General features: G+C 42.8%; 1 protein-coding gene across 1 annotated transcript in view; it reads left to right on the top strand.

The window, feature by feature from the left end:
• Window positions 1-545: 545 nt before the first annotated feature.
• The window catches only part of LOC124216801 (uncharacterized), a 40,197-nt gene continuing 24,973 nt past the window's right edge, over window positions 546-15,769 (top strand). Inside the window, exon 1 of the mRNA XM_046621775.2 lies at window positions 546-1,006. Coding sequence (XP_046477731.1) covers window positions 917-1,006 — 90 coding nt within the window. The 5' untranslated portion in view covers window positions 546-916. The remainder of the gene's footprint in view (window positions 1,007-15,769) is intronic.

Below are 15,769 nucleotides of genomic sequence, written 5' to 3'. Positions count from 1 at the left end.
TAATTTGAATTTACTGAACTGTGGTGGTAAATTTATTGTATTTGTAAATCGAATAAACAGGAAATGTATGGTAAATTCACTGTTCCATATCCGAATAAAACTTCTAATACCGTGTAGAAAGTTCCGTATAGAAATTCTTAACAGCGCACGTCAAAAAAATCTTTCAAAAAGTCGTTTTGATTTTATTACAAGACTCTCGTCACTTTCCCTTGCAATGCATCTAATGCACAAATAATTTTGTCTGTAAAAAAAATACGACTCTCTCCCTGACGTCGCTCCGAAAAATTGTGCCTTCGCTCCAGCGTTTAAGAACGACGATGACGAAGACGCAAAGGAATCCCTACCTTACCGACGTCGCCGTTCGCGCACTGCTGGCATCTGTCGACGAGGATGAGGGACATCCGACGTCGAGTCGAAGTCTTCGAGGCCGGAGACTTGAACGCGTGGGGCGGCGAACGGCAAGCGTGATAGGAAAAAGAGAAATGGCGTCGGAAATCGGAATGCCCCACCAAAAGCTGAGCGAAGGTGCCGTGGCTGCTCTCGGTGTCTCGGTGCCATTCAGTTTATCGCCGTCCCTCGTCAAGCCTCGTGCAAGAGCCTCGCCTGCGCTCCGAGCCAAGAGCCACGCGCCTTTTTCGCGGCAAATCAGTCGGTCTGTAAATAAATCGGATGCGGATCGAGGCTGCGGACACGGAAGGCATCGAAGAAACGGCGCGGTTAATTAATTTCCCAATAAAAATGAGGAGGAACAGCGAGTCGACAACCGCGGAGAAAATGTGACCCGTGTTTTTTTTCAAACTGTTTGCCTTACTTCGAGCTGCATCGTTTCACCGCGACTATTTATTACTGTTATTGTTCAACGTGCCGCAGAAGTGCGCATAACGCGGAAAGGTTCTCCCTCTATCACGTTCGCGCAATGTCAGTGAAAAGGACAGAGTTTCACGGTGCAAGCATCGGGATGACAGCCGTTTGGTGGCTCGTCGCGATGCTCGCTGTCGGTGCAGAGGTGAGTTGATCAATTAGTTCGAAGCCACGCCATCGCTGATTATGATACCTGGCGGCTGCATGCTTGTTTACAACTTAAGATCGTTCGATTCGGAATGCGCCTTATTCCGTCATTGTTTTTTCCTGGAGAACCCGAAGGCTAGTCGTGACTCGATTCACCGCGAACCAACATGTAACTCCAGGTTTCTCAGAGGCGATTATAATTGTGGACACCTCGTCACTCGACGTGCCGATGAATATTAATAATCCCATCCACCGTCTTGCAATTCTATATTTACAGTGGTCAAGGTCGATAATTCCAGCCGCTTCGTAGCCTCATTTGAATATGAAGAACTCGTTCGTCGAGAATACCTACGCGCGTCATTCCCTCCGCGAAACGCGGAACTTATTTTTCTCCCAGTTTCGCCTTCGAACGATTTTCACCAATCGACTTCTCCAAGGCGATCCGACAAACGCGGCCCAATCATCGCCTGCAATGCGCGGGTTCTTTGAACCGATTTATACGCTCTGACCACGTGCGCTGCACCTGCGCCTCTCTCATCCACCGCAGCTGGAGAATGCAGCGCAGAAAATTTTCATTCTTTCGATGAGTTCGCGTCGTCGGTACGATTCTGTGACGGAGTAATGATGGTACTATACTGCATATTTGTACAAGGCTGAAGTTAGTATCGTTAACGTGACGAAACATCGTTAAATAAATCGTTGTACAATTTTAGAACGATTTTCAAAACGTTGGCTTTTCAAAATATGGACACGTTTTTTTTTCTTATGATTTACCTACTAGCTAAATTTCAAACAATTCTAAGGGTGCGAAGTAACGATTTTCCCAAACATGCATCGTTAAAGTGTACACTGAGATAAATTTATGGTTCCGGTTACCTCTCAGTCCTTAACTATTTTGATTTTTTACCATAATCGAAAAATATAGTTCTAGGTAGAAAATGAAAATTAGTTTTGTAGCTGTTACCGGAAAGTCTAGTATACGTTGGTATTCTTTCTCATTACGATCACTGTTGCTATATTTTCCTGTAACCGTTGCGAAAATTTAATGCTTGTGCAGCAATAAATTGACGTTAAAGCCTTGACTAACTAAAAAAGTAGAGTAAACCCCACAGACTGATTTTGCGTTGCAATTACCAAAAAAGGATCGACAATAGCGCAAAATGGTTACGCGTACCTCGTTTTTCGTAATTCCAACAATATTCAAACAGTTTTTTTAACGATACCCGTTTTACTGAATTTTTCTAGTTACTGTAACAATTGAAATTTTTGTCAGTGTAAACGTTATTAACTTGAACCTCATAGATTTATTGCATCCTTACGGAATTGTTGTCTAAAAAAAGGGACCAATTTTGAAGCTGGACTTACCGGATCGACGCCGATCATCGTGCATCGTTGCATGCCCATTTTGAGCGGCGGAACAAATCTTATTAGCTAAGACACTCGGCCCACGGATATAGGTATATATAGAACATAGTCGACGGCGAACCGCCTACGCAACGGATCCGGAGGTTGCGAAAGTGTGGCTAAAGTCTGGGACTATAAATTTGATTGTGAGCTGACACTTCTCTACACCGAGTACAAATATATTATACAGCCTAGACATCGAGGTGATTCGACGTGGGTGTCGCCTCGTTCGATGATTTGCGCGTATCGCGATGCGGGAGTCGAATTCTATCGAGCCACGGTGTAGATATTCTAAATGCTAATGCCGGGGTAAAAAGTAAACGATGCACAACTCAAGCCACAACGCGCCGTCGCTGCACAGGCTCATTTTCTTACGAAATCCTGATCCGGTTATCTTCGAACAACGCGCATGGTAATAAGCTGCATACGTGTAAGCCGGTCTTCAAGGTTGATGAACAATATATCTATATACTGCAAATGAGAAATCGATTGTCATTTTTTACTTTTCGACTTTCTATCATTGCCACCTCGTTGCGACACGTTCAATTGATTCTCGCTTTATGTATTGTTGCACCATATGCAGGAAAAATCGAAGCACAAATATTCCAGCCAATTTATATTAGATACGCGTGATTATTGGTGTTCGATGTTCGTACTAACATCGAACGAGAACTGAGACTTCACTATCGCTGTAAAAAATTGGCAGTGTTAAAATTAACCAATAGTGACCGGTGTGGGCTACTATAGAACAATTTTTGTAGTATATTCAGAACTTGAACGTCAGCCAGTGTTAGGTTTAAACCAAAAAATATTCCATAGAAGTCCACGCCACATTTTTTTTTACGGTGTAAATGCTCGAAACGATGTATAAATAATGAAACTTGAAGTTCCCAAACACCGTGATAGAACAATCAATGACTGGTTGCATATATCTAATTTTCGTTTAAGTATATTTCAAAAATTCTCAACACTATTAAGCTGTGTCAGTTTATATTCGACTTCCTTTCACCAGTTTCCTCCGTTAATACAGTTGTTTTACGGGAATAAGGTGAGATAGAACCCGGGATGAGTGTACTAAATCATTTAAAACTTTCGTTTTTCCTTATTTGACGCAGCTACATATATTTATAGCTATATATGTATATTGCACTTAGCAGCGTTGCTTAATATTGTACGTTGGAATGAATACGCCGCGACGTGATCAAGAGTTATTAACTCTGTAAATAAAAACGTGTATTTTGGGGGGGGGGGGGAGGGAGGGGGGGGGGGGGGGGGGATCGCCGCGGTGTACATCGTGCACGCATAACATATTTCAGACCCTGTCAAAAACCGAGGAAAAAAATACGAGAAGATTTTATCCCAGGCAACACCTCGCTGTGTACTGTAAACGTACAAGTTTTATACACTGCGATTTATTTATCGTACAGTTATAGTCAGTGATTCTTATATGCCTTCTAATTTGATTACAAATGCCTGCATAAGCAGATCCTAACGCCTGTTTGTTACGCGTATACGCAATACGCGTCTTCTCTTGCATTATAATTTACGGCGCGACTTGCACTGTAACGACTTTTATGCAGTCGCGCATATGGTTCCTATTAATTCTTTCACTTTCCTGATAACTGAACGCTCTTTACGACGCGATGGCAAAAAATAGAAGAAAGTAAGAAGGCTGAGACATAAAATCGAGGTTTTATTTTCTTTGTTAACTTCAGTAACAGCGGTGATTGGCAAATCGAGTAATGATAATTCTTCCGTAATCATTATCGACTTACGATCAAATTTCTGTGAAAAGAAAAAGCTTGTATTAAATTTACACGGAAATTTAAGCGACTGTAAATAATTTCGAGGAAATCGTTGAGGAAAACATAACCGATAATCCGACGTCCGTATAGCTAATTTATTCTGTGCCTGAAAGGATTGGTCAAGCATATAATTACGCGTAACGCATACACGCCTTGTTCAAATGGTAGTACGAAATTCCAACGCGCGACGGTATTATTTCATCGAAACAACGCATTAATGCCTCCTCTTAATTTCTTGAAAATTGATTTTCTTCGTTATTCGACTGAACGCGACAGAATCACAACGATTTTAAACGGAAACGCATTACAATCGAGTGCCTACCAGTGACTATATCTAAAATAATACATAAATATAACTCAGAATCGCGTCTCGCAGCAGCAGTTCTTAACCCAAATAAATATTCGATGGATGTATAGTAAAGTAATCTATTCCAAGTTGGCCAGGTTCGACGAAGCACCGAGGAACATTTGAATAAATATTGGCGCATGTTTTCCTTCGAGGTTGAACTCTAATTTTCAGCCAAGTTGTCTTGTACGCGATAAGTATTCGGGAAATACTGAACGCCGGGTACGTTATAATAAGATAATAAAATAATAACTTATATATATGTAAGTAGGCAATATACGCATACCTCGCGGTATTACGCAGAGATCGTGGCAAATTATTTTCCAATCAGCTTAAAACCGCAGATATATAATCTCCGACGAGCAATCGTTATTCATATTTATATAGGCAGGTATAACGCGAAACAGCCGCGCGCTCTACACGAAGGGGAAAATATAAAAATTGGGTAAAGATAGAAAAAAAAAAGAAAAAAAAAAACAAAGAAATGAGAGAACAACGTCTCTTGAAGACGCTCCATTCAACCGCCGATGAATCGTGACAGGCGAAGGTCCGATAGGGCGCAATATCTATACCCGGCACGTTATATCGAGATATCCTCATATTCGCGTGATGCTCTTAGGCACCTATTGCGGTATCTCGAACACTGCGGACAACCCGAAGTGCGGAACGTGTCAGCGAGGATGATTTAAGTGAATGCGTGTTCCCGCCGGGCTTCCCTCGCCTCTCGTCTCAAATGTCGTAAACTCAGAACCGGCGGAGCCCAATCCATTTGACTGGATCAGCGATGCACCACAGTCCTTGGAGCAGACAAATTTTATGGAGAACGGATCAATGAATCTCGGACCCTGACGGCGCGCTGCCGTGCACTTATGTTAGGTAACTACACGAGATAAACGATGCGTGGCTTTCGATTTTCCTCCTCTTTGCACCCTGATTCGCTCTATCTTGGCGTCCGATGTATTATGGGTGTAGTCGGGTCGGCGAATGCTTGCAAAAACTGGTTTTCAAAATGAGATGTAACGTGAAAGTTGCGGCATGACGTGGATTATTATTTTACACGAGACGAATACAATCGGACGTTTTTCTCACATGATTTAGAGAAGCAAATTGTAATTTTTCTTATCAAGATCGGTTTACCTGACATAACTTCTCAACGGCGGACAACCTGCTCGTACATGCTGATGATTCGGTGGAGACTGCAGTCATTCCTGATATCGTAAAGGCGGAATTGAGTTCATTGGAATCATTGAAAGTCGAGCTACAACGTCAATTACAGCGTTCAGCGTATACCTCAACCTATATCATTTTCACTTTCTCGCGTTGATCTGCGGCTGATTGTGAGTAGACTTTCATGAATAAACATTCCTGCTCCCGCGATAATATAAAAACACGATTAATCCATACAGTTTTTCACGGTGGAAAGTTCCGGTTTCTTCATACAAACCAAACTCGATTTCTACTCACGATTATGCGGTAATATGTATATGAGAACGAAGAACAGCGAATGAGCATGATTATTCGTCAAGGCTAAGCGGTGTGAGAAACTTATCCAGAAATCTATGTAAAATTCTATCGAATTGTATTCACTAGGTACTTTAAGACGCATCGTGAAATTCAAACGGAGGTACTCATTTTCTTCGTTTATCTTTTCAATTAAGCCCAATACAGTCAAGAACAAGCTTACCAATAACAGAACCTTAAGGTTAGGTGATCCTACATAAAGATGAAAAAAATAAAACCAACACACTAAAATAGAATAATTTCAGAAGCTAAGAATATTAAAATACAAATCATAAAAGTGACAAAAGGAACCAGTAACATCGGCTAAGAAAATGAAATTTTTATACGTTACACGATATTTGAAATGCGGCGAAAAGAGAAGTGAAAATTTAAAGAGACTACTCGACTAGTAAAAACGACCGTTATTCGAACAAGTTTAAGAAAATTCTTACCTAACTCGCATCCTGTTGAATCCTACAAGCACAAAAACGTTTAAAAAAATCGTGGATGCAGGTTTTGTGTGAATTGTTGAAATGAGCATTAAACAGGAAACGCGTACCGCGTATACATATATCAGGCGTAATGTCCGTCCGTCTGTTGAAAACAAGCTTTATGGTGTAACATGAAACAGCTGTCGTTGTATAAAGCGACGATGAATACCAAAACCCTGTGATTATTACACATAGATAGCAAATTGGCGCGTACATCACCACCCCTTTCACACAATGATGCGCATGGATACAGATACGATCGTTTCTTCCGGCTTGCAACTGCACCAACAGCCAAGTCGTAAAAAAATAACGGTCGTTGTTGTGTGCGTATCGTACGGTTTAATTGACCCACAACACCGACGGAGCCAATGATCCACCTCAAACGGTGTTTACTTGATCATATTCCACGAGGATCTGCCTGAAAGGAAGTAGTGCTTGTCGTTTCCTTATTACACCCAGGGAATGAAATTGAAGCCGCGACTTACGCGTTATCTTCTTTGTCAACGACGCTGCTTGGATATCATTCCTATGTGATTTTCCATTCATTTCCGTTGCATAAGAAAGTATTGCGTCAAGTATTAGGTATAATATACCTACCGACTGCATTGCGCTGTGTAAATAGAAGCAGAAAAAAAATTGGAAATTTTCTAGGAAGAAGACGATTCAGTAATGGTTAATTGCCGGTGATTCCGTAACGCCGTAACGAGTGCTTTCCTCGTTACGTAACTCGTCACGTGTCATATTTCATTTGACAGAGTCGAGAAAGACCTGCGATACGTTACATGGCGAGTAAAAGAAGCAAGTAAGAGAAAATATATGTTGTGTGTGCGTATATTTGAAGGATTATCAATCAGTGTTATAGCTGTCGGATCAATCACTTCAAATCGTTTCATCGCAACAAATTCTATCTAACGGGTGTCCGATGAGTCAAGACTTAGGTGTGTGTAATTCAAAGACTGGAAGTCCTAAACTGCTTGAGATATGCTCGGTTCATTACGGCGCGTTTATCACAATTTTGATACCAGCGCTTGAGCGAAGACAGAAAAAAGTAGCGAGTACAAACTTTTTACAACGCAACGCGTCAACGTAACAAATAAATTCCACCGCAAGTTCCTAAGTGAATTTCACTTTTTACCAGTATAGACGAGCACAAGAAGTGGATTTTCACTGAAATATTTAACGGGAAGTTGGGTACGTAACAATTTCTTGAAACCTGGGTACCTGCCGCTGATCCGGCTTCTCCGTCTCTGCGTGGACCACTTTTCCGAGGCATTGACGTACGGCAAAAACTAGGTGCCCTTTTCTTTTCTCCCGTGTGTATCGTGCCGATAACTGTAAAGGTACTCCGTTACTCCACCCGTAACCACGGACTTGTTTTACCCGAGGATCCAATTAGCTGCCGTCTTATCGGTTACGCCGCATCTCGGCTCGCACCGTACACTGACCAATGACTGAAATAAAAATCCGGCTAATTATCCAGCCGGAGGCTGAGTGAGGCTGAGAGTCGGGTCGTTATTAAATATGGACTCCGGAATGCGATATTTGCGGTTTTTCATCAAACGTGCCAAGCCTCGCAATAACCGTTAATAAGATTCACTTTCATCCGTTATCGTTACGCGTGCTCGCCTCGTGTAATGTTAACCCCTTCAAGCCTCTCCGCAGCAGCGACAGAAGAGACTGACTTTGTTTAGAAACCCGCGAAGCGCTCGGAATGATTCCGCTCCACTTTTCGCTTCCTCTCTCTACCCGCGTGTAACGATACAACGCGACCGAGTTCATGCACCTCTCGGATCATTGTCAGCCTGGCGCACAATGCGATAATATAACACTTTCCTATCGTTACAATGTGTACCCGCACGCTCGTTAAATGCGCTTGTTGCACCGTCGAAACACGCCCGAAACTTTACTCACACTGTTATCAACATCGTCGTTTACGTAATTCAGCCCCGCCTGCGACCTCTCATTCTTACAAATCGCGTCTCTTGACTTTGACGAAAATGTCAAGCTGAATTGCGCAATTGTCCGAACTTTTTTTTCCATGCATGATCGATTACCTCGGATCAAGAACAACCAAAGATGACTCGGACATTCGTGTCCCGTAGAGATACCGACTGATCGTGAACATTGTATAGATCGGTATTAAAATCTCCGTGACGAATGAAACATCGATTGATTTGGCGAGGTGCTCATCTCGAGCTCCGGTAGTTCCATGACGTTGAAAATGTTTGCGAGGATACAGTATACCATTGACGGTATATAATCTTATCGGGTGACTCTCTTGAACAGCGTTCAACGTCATTTGACGCGAAAATCCAAAAAAGCCGACATTCTCCTATCATGCGAAGTCCGAACGATGATGATTACGGTGAATGTGCCTAGAATGTAACGATAATCCAAGCGTTTCTATCATGTTATTCGTGTATTCAGTCACGGGTACCGCTGCATTACGGAGTTGAGATCATCACTGGCCTTTGGTGATAATTCTTCGGAATATTCTAGATTGGGATATGAATTAATCCCCTTTCTACAAGCCTCCTCCGAATGAGACGTATGACGTGAGTATCAAGAAAATATTATTCTCAGACGGAGCCAGCCAGCTGGTTCAATGAAAGTAAAATGAAATACTCCGAACACGTCATCCTCCCGAGGAGAAAGCGACCCAAGGCGATGACCGTATACTCGGTAATGGACCCGAGTGACCCTTGATCGGTTGAACAGAAAGTGTTGCGTGAGCGTAGGTAAGCCGTACAGCCTTGCGTATTACGTTATGTACCTATACATGTAGCGAAGAGTGTGTGGGGAACCTACGGGAGAAAAATGATTATTCCCACGTCACCTTGCAAGGAGAAAGTCAAAGTGTGTATTCACAAAGTTGACACTGACCGATCTCTGGTATTCCGGGATCAATCCGCGAGAGATTAGAGATGTCTCGATTTCGAATTCTTGTTCCCAACCACTCGTCGCTCGATGTCGTGCAGACGTGACGTAAAAAATTGCTGTTTTTATAAAAAACCACGTGAGATCCGATGCTGTAAGGTATGAATCCCCTGCCCTCGGTTTAACACTGTCACGATACGGTTTAATCTTTCACCTCATCGCTTACCACGTGCCCACGTGTTTCGTATTCGAACCATCGAGCACTTCCTGCCCCATACGGTCCGTAGTACGCTAACCGACCGAGTGCGGTGTTTTGTTTCAACGAACGTGAGAACAAAATATGCATGAATAGCACAGAGATTTCTCAAGGCCCTGATTTTACGAAGCGTCGTTTTTTGCTCGTATAGTTGATCGTTTTCTTCAGGTGAATATATGCATTTCCAGCGCGAAGCGGAATTGCACGCGGGCCGCAAAACGGAGTATTTGGAAAAATTTCTAGAAATGAAGGCAATTTATGGTCTTTTCCTCTCTCTCTCTCTCTCTCTCCCGCTCTCTCTCGTTCTCTCTATTTCATCACGATTTACACTCGTTGCAGCAGTTTACCGGGCTTACAATGTATAATCAGTATGAAGTTCAGGTCTTCGAGACCTCGACTCTCGTAGTTAAATGCACTCAAGGTAAAAACAGTAATTACGTACCGTAAAGTAGAGGCCGAGCGCATCGTTCGCTGAGAGACCTTTGAAATTTGGCCAGAGTATTGCGCACTGATTGAATTTAAATTCTGTTTTATTATACGATCACAGCGGCTAACGTTTTCTTTTTCTTTTTTTTTTACGTGTACCCGCATGATAGTATGTTGAGCCCCACCTCCTATGCGGCGTAAAATATTATAAGAGTGTTTGGCATCTGTAAAATACGATCCGATACCATCGATAAATATTCTCAATGGCCATTCTCTTTTCGATTTTCATCGCATCGCCCACTGATCGGCTGGCAGAGTTGCGCGCGGAGCAATATTATCCGGTTTTATCTAAAATCCGATCGATCAATATGGCCGCAGCAGCACCGTATCAAAAATACTTCAAGTACATAATGGGCTTCTGCAGAGTGCGAGCTGAATGATCCTGTGAATAGAAATAGGCGGTGGGATTTGCAAGTCAGGTTTTGTTGACAGGAACAAAAATTAAATGATGATCGAATGCCTGTCACATTAATACATACGTATGGTGTAATAAGGAATAAAAAATAATAACGTAACGCAAAAGCTTTACTTATATTCTTAGCTGTGATAGAAACAATTAGTTTTGATATTACAGAGTGAGGTGTGTGAATTGAAAAATGTATTTTGGCAAGTCGAGTGCCTAAATCAAACATTCGATTATTAGGCTGGAGTAATCGATCCAGCTATTACAAGCACGTAACGGCTTTTTACAGCTCATGGTGCCAAAGCTATTAATTCCTATCACGCAGAGGACGTCACGTAACATTCACAACCCAGTGAACATGTGAGGAAATTTTTATTTTCCTCTCCATTTCTATACTTGCTTTTTTTGGCTTTCAAAACGATTCGGGTTTTACCGCGTCTCAAAGATTTCGAAGCTGATAATCTAGCCGCAGTTAGAAAGATTCAACCCGATGAACCTTCCATCCAACCTGCAAGACGTGCTTCGCACTCTTATTGCTTTTATCCTCCCAGATAAGCTCCGAGAACTTGGTGTAGCACCCGACTCTTTGTTTTTTCTATTTTTCTTCTTTTTTTTTTTTTTTGCCCTACGGGGGTGCCCTGATCGATTTCGACGTTGTCGTATATATCTCTGAATATCGAAGTCCACATATCTCAAATGCGAAAAAGGGCTTATTAGCCCCATTCTAAATACAATTCTGAACAAAAACACTCCAAAACATTTACATTCGACGCAGAAACAAAACAAAATGGACCGATTCCTACGAATTTACTATTACCATTTCGTAGAATTCGAGCCATTTTTATATTTCTACCTCAAATGAAAATGTCTTGGAATGTCTTTGTTCAGAATTGTGTATAGAATGGGTCTGTTAAGCCCGTTTCAGCTTTTGAGATACGTGGAATTCGGTATTTGGAGATGTATACGTCAACGTCGAAATCGACCAAGACAGCCCCTTAACACCGGGTAGCACAGATCAGACAAATCGATGGTCGACGAAACGAAAACTTCGCAAAATACGAAGGTCGTTGATCTCGAAGTGAAAATCTAACGACTAATTCCGTGCGTCGTACAAAACGGTTGAACTTGCCTCTTACAACGATTCAGTGCACGGCATTCACAGTCGTATAAACACACCGCAGGCGCGTTGCAGACAATAGAATAGCAAACTAGATATAACGTTACGTAGCTAAAACGTTGGTACATACGGAGCAGGCGTATACGAATGCTTGGGCCACATTGTCTACCCGGTTTCCTACGATTTTCATACCGATGTAAACTAGGCCATTGTCATTCCGCTTACGAGGTCACTGTTACGCTCTGCACGCACCGGATGAAACCAAGTAGATAACATTCTGGAGATCAAGCAAGGGCTGCGATGCTGCCGCTGAGACGATAAATTTTTGCTCGAAACGTTAGCAAGCAAACGAGGATCAGCCGATGGCTATGTATTATGAAACGATAGCATCGCCTGTATAACCGTCTAATTACTTAATGGCCCCCCAGTTAACGGCTTAAACCGGCGAGCTTTCTCCGCCGAATACAAAATCCGGCTAACATCCGACTAAATCTCGTCCTCGCAACAGCATTGAACCACGAAGAGAGCACAGAACTTGTACGTATATAACGAATTGTCCAAAGGGATCAGCTCCGAGGGATAACCATTGTTAGGTACCGAAGGTGCCGTTCAACGTTTCCAACACGTGTAGACCTGCCGGTTTTGTTTTAAAAGACAATAGCTCTGCGGCAAGCTGAACCTTCGCTAACGTACCCTTACACCAAGCACACGAGCAACTGGCGCCCCCAAGCTCTGTTCGCACCTCCGTGTCAAACACTATCTCATCAGCCTTGGTGGAATCATATAATAGCGTTGCTCGAATGTTCGTCAATTGAATGTCTCAACGCTGGACTTGGAAGTGTCCAAGAAGCCTCTCGCAATTTGAATCACGCAACAAACTCGCTTCCTGCAAAAGCTCTATCGCTTCGCTCTGACGACCCTCGTAAGTTTAAACGCAGCACTGCCCGAGTATTTTCCAAGATTTCCCGAGAAGACGCCTTAAAATGGGGAAAAACGTCTTTTAGGAGGCCTCCGGAAGATCGTCGGAGAGTCGGAGGTACTGTTGCAGTGTAATCCGGAGTCATGAACGCTGACTTACAAGATTGGTAAATGGTACCTCGAAGCAATCGACCGAGTGTTTAGGTATACGCCCGACAACGTCGGGGGATACGCATGCCATTGAAATGAGTTACTCGTGCAAGGCTTGAACGAGAAGAAGGATGTTATTCAAGCACATCGCAGCCAAGCGTGCGAGGAGTTAACAAGTATGATGTTACCACCGCATCGCCGGCATCTCGTCACCTCACTCTCGGAGGCATACTAATTTTCAGAAGCATGCGTTGTTCACGGTTCACGATGAGACGCCGACGATGTCGCGTCGCGTCGGTGGCGGACAAATCAGCACGATGTGCGACAGCGGTATGGACATACACGTACGTAGAACACCTATCGAGGTTGTAAGCCTCCAGTTATGAGGTGGCGCGGAAGTTGCCGTGCCTAAACTCACACTTACACACACGTGCACGCGGCCATGCAGGTATGTTGAATGTTCTTGCAAACTGGGAAGCCGCGTCGTCTGGCTCAAGGAACGTTGAAACAATGCGCTGCCGCTGTCACCTCTCCGAGCTAAGAGCACCACCGCGAGAGAAGTGAAACGCTTCGCCGCGGCTACAACCTGCGTGCTTTTAAAGCTGATACTACCGAGTGACAGCTAGGGCTGCTTAACATCCCGCAAGCCTTCCTCCTTCCGCATTATTTTCTATTAATGTACCCGTATAATCCTGCATCGAATTTACGAGGATTCTTACATGCGGCCTGGCTATACCTGCGCACAGGGGGCATTCCACGTCAATTCGACTACGGTCTGACCATCGCTCGCTGATTGGATTTAGGCGGCGATTATTATATTGTTGTTCCAACAATGAAAAGTATTACAGATTTTTCTAACCCCCCTGACGCCCCCAGAGGTCTTAAAATGATAATATTTTAATTGTTACTGCGACATTTCTCAATATTATAAAGAAAATTACACGATTCTTGTAGAGGAAATCAAAAATACCCCAACCAAAATCAAGGTGGGCAGGCAATGCAGTAACTTTATTATAATTTTTCATCTAATTAATAATTTGATTTTTTTATTTGTATTTTTCAGGTTTCAACATATGTATCCTAATATAACAATTGTCTACAAATTTTTAATAAAATTACAAAGCAATTCTCAATTCTAAATTATGTGTTTGAGTTATATGGATCTCACATTTTTGAATTTTGATTAAAATTCCGTGATAGTTGTTGTATCAGGAATGATATGTTGAATGCTGAAAATTCAAAACAATATTAAAACGACTTGAAAAAAATTATTAATCGGCTGAAAAATGAATCAAAAATCAGCGTTTTACTTGCCCGCTTTGATTTTTATTTAGGACATTTTTGATTTTGGCTACAGAAATTATGTAATTTTCTTCATAATATTCAGAAATGTCGCAATAACTGTTGAAATATCATTATTTGAAGAGCTCTGGGGGTGTTAGGTAGGGTAAAAAACATCTGAAAACAATCTGGAACGCTTCTCAACGTTCCAAAAACAAAGTATGCGAAATCTTTTGATTAGTCTTGGAGTCTTTTGAAATTCGTTGAAATTTTTTGTTAAAATTTTGTCGCGTATGAAAATCGTGTTTAAAATTTTTTTAAATTTCCATATATCTATTAAACTCTTATTTACATTACATCCGAATCTCTGAAATCTTGAATTTCGGCTAACGCCTCGATTTCTCTAGGCAACACGCTTCGGAAACGGACGTATGTGACAATCCATCGACAAATTGATTGAACGCTACGCGGTTTTTCTATTTTCGTGTGATCGAACTGACCGCGGCGTCATTGCGGAAGATGGGCCGAGAAGATTGTGAGTAATTCATCTCCTCACCTGCCCCCATATAAATATATCAATCAAATACCCGAGTTACGATTTATGAGGTATTGCCTTTCGAATAAAAAGATTGCTTAATCCCGCATATCCTCAGAACCAACAGCTGAGCTCTTCGATGTTTGACGATGGCGGTGGTTCAAAAGTCGAATCAAACCTTTTACTCGTGATTGAACGACTATAACGATACATTATCGATGCTCGTTTGAAACGAGCTCTAAGAGCAAATAAAACATCCAAAGAAGAAAGCTTATAGCATCCCAGTATGCAGACACTCGTTTCTTCAACACCGCGCCGTAATGTACAAGGCAGCTACGAGGTGTGCGTGAAATGCGTTATACGAGTCCGGCTTTTATAATCTCACGCTCTCGTCTCAACCAACGAGAGAGCTGTTTAAATTACGCAGAGGACATTTCGCTGGCTCGTGAATTTTCAGTCCCGCATCGAAACCCGGTATCGCCATTCCTGGAGAGCCGGTCGAAAGTTGTTAAATATAAAAATCGCCGAGTCGATGACCATCTCCGAAGAATGGGACGCATTACTCGGACACGACGTGAGCTTGCATCACTAATCAAATGCAATCGGTCGGTTTTCGGAAACTCCGATCATCTGCAGATTTCATCCCGCGCCTCTGCGGAGATAATTATCGAACACGAACCTTCGACGCGGTTGATACCTACTTAATGTAAACGGTGAAACAATCGGGGGTCCGGGAACCGGCGGCGGAGTGATCGGTGGCTGAAAATTGGCTTAAATTTAATCTCGGTTAGTTATTGGTCGAAAGGAGGTGCGGGCGCTTATCTCGTTACAGCCGCAAGTTATCTCGACTACGGGATTGCAACAGGCTGTTACCCGATCGACGAGTACCTGCTGCTGCACCGAACTTCTCCGAGAAAGCATTCGAAGCCCGAGGGCACCAAGATCCCCGAATCGCCGACCACCGTGTTGTTGACCCTTCCTGTCTGCGGCCTTTGGTTCTTTTCCCCCGTTACATACGAGCCGCCATTCGTATCCTCTCTTTTTTACGATCCGCCAAATCTGAAACCGCGCGTTTCGTCCGCGTCTTTTACCCACGAACAAGAATATAACCTCCACGACGCCCTTAAATGCATCCTATGTGTTACCCGTTTATTATACAACCTCGAATCCGGCGCTCTCTCTTCGCGAACGG

The sequence above is a fragment of the Neodiprion pinetum genome, chromosome 4 (assembly GCF_021155775.2).
Source record: "Neodiprion pinetum isolate iyNeoPine1 chromosome 4, iyNeoPine1.2, whole genome shotgun sequence".
Lineage (NCBI taxonomy): Eukaryota > Metazoa > Arthropoda > Insecta > Hymenoptera > Diprionidae > Neodiprion > Neodiprion pinetum.
This window is presented reverse-complemented; position numbering and strand designations above follow the sequence as displayed.